The sequence below is a fragment of the Cynoglossus semilaevis genome, chromosome 16 (assembly GCF_000523025.1).
Source record: "Cynoglossus semilaevis isolate Cse_v1.0 chromosome 16, Cse_v1.0, whole genome shotgun sequence".
In the NCBI taxonomy this organism is placed as follows: domain Eukaryota; kingdom Metazoa; phylum Chordata; class Actinopteri; order Pleuronectiformes; family Cynoglossidae; genus Cynoglossus; species Cynoglossus semilaevis.
Window position 1 is genome coordinate 14,240,193 of NC_024322.1, and position 12,009 is coordinate 14,252,201.

At 42.2% G+C, this 12,009-nt stretch overlaps 1 protein-coding gene across 1 annotated transcript in view; it reads left to right on the forward strand.

Annotated features, from left to right (window-relative positions):
* epha3 (eph receptor A3) overlaps positions 1–12,009 on the forward strand; it is an 86,949-nt gene that overhangs the window by 56,305 nt on the left and 18,635 nt on the right. Inside the window, 5 exon segments of the mRNA XM_025063643.1 lie at positions 4,257–4,419; positions 5,225–5,330; positions 5,904–5,968; positions 7,266–7,391; positions 9,970–10,155. Coding sequence (XP_024919411.1) covers positions 4,257–4,419; positions 5,225–5,330; positions 5,904–5,968; positions 7,266–7,391; positions 9,970–10,155 — 646 coding nt within the window.

A 12,009-nucleotide genomic window follows, 5' to 3' on the forward strand; every position in this document is an offset into this window, starting at 1 on the left:
TGGAAATTAGCGCAGAACGAATTACAGCGGGATTCAGCACCAGTGTCGCGCCACGGTGACATTTGATGGTGAAATTAGCCGTGGATTCAAGTTTAATCACTCTGGCAGATTCACTGTGGGTTTACGAGTGTGTGTGTGTGTGTGTGTGTGTGTTAGTGTGTGTCACACTCTGCCTGGATGCCAACACTGGCCCCTAATCTCTTGATTAGCCGGCCAACAGAAATTGTTACTTTTAGGAACTCGGTTCTCCGATCAGCCGACCTCCTAAAACAGGCCTGGGCAAAATAAGGCCCGGGGCCCAGATGCGGCCCGCCAAACCTTTCCAAATGATATAATATATTTACATTATCGTTATACTTCTGCGTTTTCCCTGCAATACCCACGTTTCCCCAATAGATGGTGAAGAAAATAATAAAAACATTTTAGCATGTTAGCATTTATGCATGACCTTTTCATGTCATTTATCTTAGTTCACATGAACGCTCCATCTATCTGCTCCTGACCCCCCCACCCCAGTCAGAGTCAGTACTCCAGGCATCGGAACCGATCACATAAACACGTGTGCGAACACACAAACCCAGTTCCCACACCGCTCTCCACAGCAGTTTTACAAACCCTGGGAATTTAATTCCAAAACAAAGGGTTCGTCCATGCGGGAGAATAAAGTAGGACGTCCAGAGACGACGCCCCGTCACACTCCAGGACAAAGGTCCGTCCGTGTTCCAGGCGGAAGGACGCTGATGACCGAACGCATGCCAAGAAATAAGACTCAGAGTCCAGAGTCCCTAAAACCCCAGGACACACACACGAACACACACACACACACACGGCATTTTTTTTTTGTTAACACACATAAACAGGATGGTGAAACAGAGCACAAAAACAGACCGGCTCAAATTAGACTTTTTTTTTTTTTTTTTTCGCTAAGAAGAAGATGAAGTTCAGATTCGCTGCGTCAGCAAATCGCTGCTCCTCCGTGTTTGTGGGCCCACCTCTCTCCCCCCCCCCCCCCCTCCGCACATCGCCCTCCCTCCCCCCCCCTCGTCTGTGTTTACACAACCCTAAAACAGACACTCACAGTCAACGTTATCATGTAATTCAATTCAATTTACCAATGACTCTAATTTCCTTCCAAGGAAGGAAAAAAAAAGCTACTTATTTTGCCAACAACCACACGACATCACTGAGAGCAATTTACTATTTTGGTAGATGGAAACTTTTTTTTTTTTTGTTTTTTTTTGAGAGGAGACTAAGAAAAATCAGAGGCCGTTTTTCTGGAATATATTTAACCCACTTTTTCAATCTTGTCTCTTGTTGACATTTTGCCAACCCGCCGCCCGCTTACCTGAGCGTGAGATTGTTACCTTATTTTATTTTAGCAGCGATCAACCCTGTTGTCATTTATGTAAATGACGGTGTCTCTCCGAAACACTCGGAGTGAATCAGCATCTTGTATTTACCCACGCCGTGTGCACCCGTGTGTCTTGGACAAGACAAGTAACAAGTAACAAGTAACAGCCTTATGAGCTAAAGCTGCCACCGCTGTAATAAAAAAAATTTAAAAAAATCATTTAAAACAGTGATCCTCAACCTGCGGCCTGCAGGCCGGATCTGGCCCGTCATATCATACCAATCGGGCCCATGACTGGTTCCAAGATAAACACCAAATAATAATGTCCAAAATTGATTTTTATTTAATTTTAATCATTTAGTCGATTGAGACCTAGATTCTCTCATTTATTTATTTATTTAGTTTTATCTCTTTAATCTAATGAATCTTAGTTTATTTGATCTTTTTAAACTTTTTATTTTTTCCTCCTAATAATGAAAATAATAATAATAATAATTATATATATAATCATAATAAAAAAATTAAAAATTAAATTTATTTTTGTTTCAGTGTTGGCTGCTCTTCCCATCTATTACATTTAAAAATATTTTTGATTTTGATTTTCTAACCAGACGACTACATTCCGCCCTCTGAGACAAACAGCAGGAAGTTCTCGTCACTTTAACCTCGCTCAAAAGTGCAGCTGATAAGCTGTGTCCAAATTTACTTGGTGGAAAAACCCAATCTGTGGTAAAACACTTGGCTGGTGTTTTTTGCTTGTTTTATCGCGATTAATCTGAAAGGTGGAGAGACAGAGCGCTCAAGTGAGAAAGAGAGAGAGGGAGAGGGAGAGAGAGCTTCAGACCTGCTTTCATTTTGGCAGTTTGTTCAGTTTCAGATGGAAGGAATGCTGAGTGCACACTGTATTTACAAGACTGCTGCTGTACATCCCCTGTTTTCTGTTGTTTGCATCTGTGTGCACGTGTGTCAAACAAGCTGTAATTTGCCGCAGCTTTGTTTACATTATCAGAGCGGAACACAGAACAGGGGCTCTATTAAATTCTCCTCGCGTTCCAGTGACACACAAGGCGGCAGCAGACGCCGAGAAACACACGCAACGGCCGCAATCACGCCGCTTGTCAGAATGCAGCAGTCACGAGGGAGAGGTGTCTGACCTGAGTGGCTCGTCAGTCTGCGACGCCCAGCGTGCGGCGGTCGCATTAGCGACACCTGTGTTTGATTTGCATGCAGCCCTGATCTGTGAACGGTGATGAGTTTGGATTTACAGCCGTCGTGAAAGATTGTCTCCTCGCACGTCTGACGGATCGTCGCCTCCTCAAACGCACACCGGCCTTAAAAGCTTCGTGCCCCATAAAACTGATCCACTCCATTACTGGGAGTGAAGTTCTGTTTTGATTGCTCTGCGTGCACGAGCGTGCATGTGCATGTGTGCAAGTGTTTGTGCCACTGCTTTAACCAATCAGGACCAGTTATAACTGTGTCTATTGTTTTTTTTACTGCGGTTGTTATATGCGTTCGGCCACGTCGTCAATACGACGTTTATAGAATCGTTTAGATTTATATTTCGATCAGTTCTTCTAATTCCAATAGTGACAAGTTGGGGTTTTTTGTGTGTGTGTGTGTTTTTCCATTCGAGTTCTTCATCCATTAAAGTCTGAAGGTTGTATCTTCCTGGCGAACAATCAGGCCTGCGGACAATTAAAATAAATGAATTATTATCGAACCAATTTGGAGCAAAATTCCGACAGCGTGATCCGGCCGAGTCAATTTAACTTTAAAAACGTCAGGAAAAATAAAGAGATTGCTTTCTGTCTTCTGTCTTCTGTGTGGACCTGCTGCCCTCTCTTCACCCCCCCCTCCCCCGGCCCCCCCCCTTTCATTTCACATCTGGAAACAATGTGCTGAACGCAAAAAAAATCCTGCAGTTGTTTTATCAGTGGGAGAGAAGTCGGAGGTATTAAAGGCATAACTCATCAGATTGGATAAAGGATGCCAACCTGTCTGGGTCGGGGGTGCCATGATATATATCAACACACTTGGTTTGTTTGTGTGCATCTCTGGTCCCACCTGGCAGCGTGACGTTTGGCTGCCCCACAAGGTCTTCTGTGGAATTGACTGATCCAGAGCAAAGCACATAAAATAAAAATATTTGTCAGATGCTCTTGACAAATGAAACGGGGGTTCAAGCTTTCATTCTGAAGGAATCAGGACGAAAACGTAATAATACGCAGTGAAAACTTTGAAACTTTATTAGACATAATGGGTTTTTTTTTTGTCTCACAAAACTGAAGTTTCACACCATACTGAAGAACTGAAAATCGCAGTATCTGTGTCAACGTATGCAGTAAAATGATCAGTACCTGATAAGCTGCAAACACCAGGCTTCAAGTACTATGTACTTTACTATGAGGTTGTTGGAGTACTACATGAAATATCAAATATTTCAGTCCAGATTCTATCATTTCCATCTCTGTATCAGCGGCTGAGAGTCTCTGGTCCCGGCCCTAGTTCTTGGGTTGAAAGTCTGACCAGCCCTGCTGGAGGTGAATGATGATCTCTCTGGTTGGGGGTTCTGGGTTCTTTTCCCAGGGTGCATTGGTTTTCCTTTGTACTTGTTCCTCAAAACATTCCCAAAACACGCAGATTGGGAATTCGGTTGATTGACTATAGGTATAAACCAGCGTGTGAACGGTTGGTCGTCTCCATATGTGGCCCAGTGATGGACTGGAGAACTGCCCAGGATGTAATCTGCCCCCCAGTGGCTGCTGAGATTGTTTTCAGCCCCCCTTCCCTCCCCCCACGACCCTGGAGATGGATGACTAATGACATTGTCCTCAACTATATTCTATATATTCATCATCTTTGCACCAACCTGGGCTAACGTGCTGTACTTCCTGTCCTACAGGAGGAGCAGGAGACCAGCTACACCATCCTCCGCGCTCGTGGATGTAACGTGACCCTGAATGGCCTGAAGCCCAACACTGCTTACCTGCTGCAGATCAGAGCCCGCACTGCAGCTGGATATGGAGCCAGCAGCCCCAGCTTCCAGTTCGAGACCAGCCCAGACTGTAAGTCCAGCCCAGCCCGGAGTCCAATCGTATTCATTCTCTTTTAACTGCAGTCAGAAACAAGGACTGGGTTACCAGGGTTTCACAAAAGCACCAACTGTGGTGATGATTAAATTAAACACATTTCTGGAGATGTAGAGCTAGGTCCTGTAGATTGTGTAACGCGCTGAGTCCAGTTAAATTTAGGGATATTTAATAAATGTGCACAGTTTTTGAAGCGATTGACAAAAAGTGTTCCATAAAAATTATGGCTATCATAACTTAATTAACTTGAATACAAGCGTTTCAGGACTTATAAATACTAAAGTTCCGTTTACTGCGCCTACGTGACGTAACATACAGACCAAACTGATCAAACTAAAATAATCGATCAGTGAAAAAATATACAGCTCCTACAAACGAATAACTAAATAAGTTACATTAGACAGATCGAAAAACACTCTCCATAAAAAAAGTAGTTCCACCTCCTAAACATTTTGTCTCTGCCGTGGCTGCCCCATAGAAAACAATGGAGCTGAGCCTCAGCAGTGTTTAATACACTCCTTCTCTGTAGGAATGAATGGAGAGAACGTGATAAAGTTGATTGTTTTTTTGGTTTCTTTGCACCCTTTAAAACACAGATATTTACCATTTAAGGGGACTTGAACTTCTCTTGCTGCATTTGTTACGTAACATTTCATCAGTAGGTTTTGTGTTTTGGCAGATTTGAGTCTAGTCTGTGGTTTTTTATCCACATCTGAAGGACATTGATTTCTAACTTGAACTTTATTTTGGCTAAACTCACGTCTTCTCCTTGTCTTTTCAGCTGCCTTTTCTATCTCCAGTGAAAACAGTCAAGTGGTTCTGATTGCCATTTCCTCAGCCGTGGCGATCATTCTGCTCACTGTGCTGCTCTACGTCCTGATTGGCAGGTCTGACCACCACTCACTCGCCACAACCTTTAGGCTGAGTCACGTCTCCCGTGTACAGGGACTTTTTATTTTGTCAGTCGGTGAAACCTGACGCCGACTGTTTATAGTAAATACTACTTACCCTACACCACATAGCAGTATATATATATGTATATGTATGTCAGTATATTTCCCATTTTTCTGTGTCGGTTTATTGTGATTAGTATATTTCCCATTGTGTCATTTTTCTGTGTCGGTTTATTGTGATTCCTGTAGGAAACATTTTATAGAGCATGTTTAGGTTTGTGGGTAGAGCACAGGAGATGGAAAGAATTGTTTGTTGTTCGTGTGTGTGTGTGTGTGTGTGTGTGTGTGTGTGAGAGAGAAGAAAAGAACATGATTCTGCTGGTGTGACTGTAGTTGGCAGTCAACGATGTTCTGTGAGAGTAAAAATCCATCGCTCATTATAAGACTTCCCATCCTCTCACGGGCTCATGGGAGCTGGGATTTTACACACACACGCGCGCGCGGGCGACACACACGAGTGCGGAAGATGTGGTACTATTTCTGACCTCTCTCTGTTTGGATTGGCAGGTTTTGTTGCCGCAGCAAATCCAAACATCCTGATGAGAAAAGACTGCACTTTGGCAACGGCCACCGTGAGTATGGCACCGTGGTTTAACTCCGTCCTGGTCTGATCTGTTCGATTTACACTTCACTACTTAATGAGCGTCATAAAAATGGCAGTCACACCACAGATAGTTTATGTTTAGGCGGATATATTTTTAAAACAATTTCTCACATCCACGCAGTGATTGTTTTAGAGCTGATATTTCCAAGCTGTAAGATTTTATTCACTCCGTCATACGAGGAGGAAGCAAACGGACGGACTTTTAAGAAATTCCCCAGGTCCATTGCAAAGCAATTTGTGATTGGTCCAAATATTTAATCATTAACTGATCAATATAAAGTGATTCTAGTGTTAAAGTTGTATCGGAGAAACAGTAAAAGCTTGACTTTGGCCTGATGTCAGCCGTGAACGTTCGCTGTAGATGTGGACGTCGTATCAGCTCGACTTCCTGTCTTGTGTTTCCTCAGCTTTATTTATGGCTCTTGTGTAATTTATTGGACGTTCTTCTACCTTTGGTCTGACCCAGTCATTAATTCACAAACATCCTGGCACTGAACAACACCCTGACTTTTTTTATCTTTTTATTATTTGAGCTTTAGGTCAGACGCAGGGGTTAAAGAACCCAAAGGGAAAATAAACAGAGCTTTAACTCTTAACTGACTGTTTAAAAACACACGCACAATGGGTACAATTTATTGTTAATATTTTTTGTAATTATAATCTACGGTAGTAAATATGCACAAAGACATGGTTTCTAAAAACCAAAGTCAAAGAAAATATTTTGATAAAACACAGTTTAACAGCCCTGTTCTTGGTTTCTAAAAACCACCACCGTACTTTGCTTTGACATAAAGTATCTCAAAGTAAATATTTTTATAAAACACAGTTTAACAGCCCTGTTCTGTGCCTTTACCTTTAAATGGTAATGAGCCACTGTGAGCCCCGCCCACTTTTGGTCTCCGCCCACCTATCCTATCCTCCTATCCTCTTCTTCTGCTCTGTCTCCCCATGTTGTTACATCTGACAACACATTTGTAGCGCCTCAAGTGTTTACACAATAAAGCTCATATTCACTTAGCGCCGAGCTTAATTAGCAGCTGTGCTTAGCCTTTGAAGTTGTACATGTTAGCAATTTAGCTTGTGACCTTAAAAGTCATTTAAAGGCACAGTTACAGAGGTTTGACAGATTATGAAACATGTATTTCGTGATGAAGGTCAGTTTTGAATAATATGTTCATTTAAAGGTTACAGTTATTTGCACACTTGAAACAGAATCATCACATATTTTGTTCACTAACAAATCCCACTCTCTGCTGCCGCTGCAGTACATCTTCCAGGTATCAGAACCTACGTGGACCCTCACACGTACGAGGACCCCAGCCAGGCTGTGCACGAATTCGCCAAAGAGCTGGATGCCTCCTGTATCGCCATAGATAAAGTCGTGGGCGCAGGTGAGAATGAAATAATCAGACTTTGCCGATCACATTGTTATTTTTTTTTTTACCATCATCATAGCTGTCTCAGACCCTTGTTCATGTACAGCCCTCAGTCCCTATCTTGAAGATCCTTTCTTCTTCCCAAACCTCGTTCATATGGCAGCCCTCTTTTTTTTTTGAAGCCTCCTCCTCCTCCTCCTCTCCCTCCTGACATCTCCCCGCCTCTTCTCTCTTCCCCAACAAATTCAGCGGCAGTGCAGTGTAATGCATTGTGATTCATGTCAAGTGCAAGCAGAACGTATGGAGAATAAAGCGCACAGCCCATAACAGCGGGGCCGCTCTCCAGAGTCCCCTCGGCGCTCCGTACTTTTTTCAGCTGTCAGGAAGACTGAGGCTCTGATAACCCACTTCACACTGGACTCTTCTTCCCTCGACAACGCATCGCGCAGTCTCGCTGCGTTTGGTCTTAAACGGTGTGTTGGAAATCACAGGGAAAGGTCAGAGTTGTCCGAGTGTCACATGAGGCGCCTGTGAAATCTATCATTTTGACAAAGTCTGGGTGCGACTGTGCTGCTGCCCTTAGTAAACACTGAACACTTTCACACAAATATATATATATATATATATACATATACATATATATGTATATATGTATATATATGTAGAAATACAACTTTTTCTACAGTTTCACACATACACTTTCACATATATATATACATATACATATATGTATATATGTATATGTATAAATACAAGTATTTCTACACATACACTTTCACACATATATATGTATACATATATACTACATATATACATATACATATGTAGAAATACATAGATCTATGTAGAAAACCCTGTATTTCTACATACATACACATATATACATATATGTATACATATATAGTACATATATACATATAAGTATTTAGAAATACAAGTTTTTCTACATAGTTCAAAAGTACACTGTGTATACTAGGAATTTTCACAGTCTAACACCATGCCTGCCCCCCCCCACCCCCAAACCATCACACACCACGCTATTTCTAAATATTGGCAAAAAATCTAAAATTCCTGTAATGGGTTTATATTAGTTCTTTACTGGAGAACGTTGACAGATTTACACTGATTTAAAGTGTTTTCACATGGAATATTATAAAGTCTTCATCAAGCGATGTGATGTAAACGGTTACGTCTGTCACCTTCAACGTCGGACTGATCCACCACTCATTAATAAGAGTTCTATGAAGCCATACATGAACTGGACTCTTTCTTTTCGATCCCAGCCTCGTGCTCCATCTGTCTTCATCGAACATGTCGGAACAACTTTGATCTGCTCGCCAATCAGTGATTGTGTGTAAAAAGGACTAAAAACACGCAGCACGCAGCGGGCGTTTTCATGGATCAAATTTAAACATCAAAGTGAAATACCTCGCCAAGTGAGTGTCCCCTAATCAGCCTTCATTAGTCCAAGATTAGTTCTTCTCTCTCGGAGTGACCGCATTACATAAAAAAAAAAGTTCACTGGCCTGGTTCGTGTGTCCACTGCTGACGGCCAGAAGAATGAAGCAGCACGAGAAAGGACAGACATACTTTTGGTATTTGGACAGGCTGCAATTATTCCGCCTAAGTTCTTCCAGACTCAATTCGTACGAGTCCAAGACTTGACCCATGCTCTCTGCTCTGGAGCCGCTATGGGAAATGACTGTAGAGGACGGAGGAGTGATGTCCACACACGTCTCGGCACTGACATCACAAACCATAAGCACAGAGGGCATTTACAGACGCAAACACAGTCTGGCTACAACGGTAACATGGAGGTCATCTGATGCAACTGGACCAACTGGGCAACAAAGATCTCAAGTCTCTGGAGCAGAAATAGAACCAACACCAGTTTGAGAGGAAGAGGAATTAAAGAGGACGTTTGATGCTATTTTTATGCTTTTTTTACACAACGGTTCAACAGTTCCGTTCTTAATGACTGGTGTCAGTGCCTTTCTCTTTAAATGGTAATGAGCTACTTCAAGCACTCCGCCCACTTCTGCACTCCCCTTACCTTGTATCCACCAATTTGCCTCCGGGTGTGTCAACCCACCTCTGGTGCTTCAACTGTTAAAATTTAGCTAACTAAGCAGCTGGACTTAGCTTTCTGGGCTGTACATGCTAACTGTTGTGCTCCGCTAATCTCTCTGCATGTTTTGATACATTTCCCTGATGAAAGTGTTTGTGCCAAAACTTTGACAAACTCAGAGTGTAAAGGTCACCGTGACGCTCCTCTGCTGCTACAGTGGGAAGGGTAGCTAGCTCATTACTACGCGCGGCGTCATTACTATACTTAGTGGTCATTGCACGTAATTATCCAATGATTGTTTCCTCGACCAATAAATACTTTCTCAGAATTTATTTGAGGTCGTCTTAATTAAATGCATCTCAAACAGCTGGAGGAAAAGGTTTTAAAGTCATTTCAACTATGTACAATGTCATTCCATCCTCTTTCCTTCAGTCTTCTCCGCAGATTTAAAACCACGTCAGCCTCGTTCCCATTAATGCAACTGAAGACTTTTGTTTTTGTCTCTTCCATCTTTGTGTTTCCCAGGTGAGTTCGGCGAGGTGTGCAGCGGTCGCCTGAGGCTGCCCAGTAAGAAGGAGATCTGTGTGGCCATCAAGACTCTGAAGGGAGGATACACGGACAAACAGAGACGGGACTTTCTGGCCGAGGCATCGATCATGGGACAGTTTGACCACCCCAACATCATCAGGCTGGAGGGGGTGGTGACACGCAGTAAGTGCTTTCATGAATCATCATTAAAGCGGTGCATCCGGAGTGAAGTCACTTCATGAAGCCGTTGCTCCAACGGAGGCCCGGAAGTTTTTGTTTTAGTTTCGCTCTTGAAGTGTCAGACGTAGCGATACTTTTTTTAATTCCGGACATCTTTGATGGGTCCTTCTCCTAAGCCTCTTAATATGTGTAATATATATTTTAAAATTATAATCACTGTGTGACTAATTAATAGCACACGGCCAGAATTGAACACCATGAGATACAAACTAACTCCTTCACGTCAGGAGGAGGATTTGTACCTACATTCCATCACGTATTTCACATCCCCGGAGATGTTTTTTTACTGATTGCGGATTTTACAATTGTCTTTGACAAATGGCTCTACAGTATCTGACAATTCCATGAAGAAAAAAAAAAAAGGACGGCAGTTTTATTGAGTTGCCGAGGTGTAAATCTCTACAGATCAATGTGCTTTGATCAAAGCCCATGTCCAAAGTGGGCATAAATCCATAAATCCATAGCTCTGACTCGCTCCCCTCTGGGCCTCTTTACAGGACTATCATTAGCACAGAGAAGGCCTCTTTAAAAAGGGATGACTGCAGAAAAAAAAGGAAATAATGAGTATGAACTTTGCAGTGAAACGGGCCAGGCCTCTATCTCTCCCTGCGGCACCGGGCTTATTAAGCAGCTCCAGCGTGTTATTATAAGAGAGAAGAAAGAAGAATAAAATACCTGAACAACTCCACTTTACCTTATGTCCTCAATTTTGTGTCTTATTAAACCCCGCGATTCCTCTTTAAAGTCCTAACGTCTTCTGCGTAACGTTAGAAACTCGAATGCTTCCTGATCCTTAAATTAGCATGAAGTCGCTGGTCGGCGTGACTGCGTTTAATCCAAACCAGCGCTGCTCACCTAACGTTTCAAAGTGAGCGGTTAAAACAGGCACAGATGCAGAATCCAATCTTAGACTTTGGTTCCGTCTTTGACTCATTACACTGAACAGTCGTCGCGTCACTGAGGCCGATCATCGGTTTGAATCGGAGTCTGAAAATTGTCACTGAACCAATAACAGAACCGATGTTAAATGACTGTAGAGTCTGGCACGGAAAAAAACAGAAAATTCAAATTTTTTGGAACCAAGATGTTCATTCAACAACGTAAAAAAAAAAATCCCCCAAAAATGTGCCTAATAGCTTTGTTTATGAAATATTGTTTGTATATATTTTATATATATTGTTTGTATATAACAGTTATCTTAATCCACTAGAGGGCAGAGTACGTGTATGGGATCATAAACAACAGGTTTTAAAGGAAATAACTGATCATGTTGATAAGATCAAGGTCTCAGAATCTATGAAGAAAGAGAAGGGTGTCATCTGCGAATGTATTGACGTAACAAAAAAAAAATGTTTTTCAGCTCAAAGAGGAAAAACTTTATGTTTTAAAAATGTTTGGTCACAAAAAGAGCAGATTGAGTCCAACGTTTGAATCTTGTTTCTGGCTCCTCATTATTCAAACCCGGACACGGTCCACTCTGAAAGTGGAACACTGTGTCTGCGATCCCTCATTCCTGCGGATGTTTCTCTGACACATCACTTACTCTTTCAGTCCACTTCACTTGGGCAGCGAGACGTCCTACAAAAACAGGAGGCTGGGCTTTAATTTGCTGTTTTAGACTAATACAGGAATGTGTGTGTGTGTGTGCGTGTGGCCTTGTATAGCCATACTTGTGGGGACAATTTTGCGGGGAAAATACTTAAACCTATCATTGTTAGGCAAATAACTACAAAGTGAGTTTTTTTAGAGATTTATTTTGAGGGCTTTCACATTAGGGTATGGAGTATTTGTTATAGT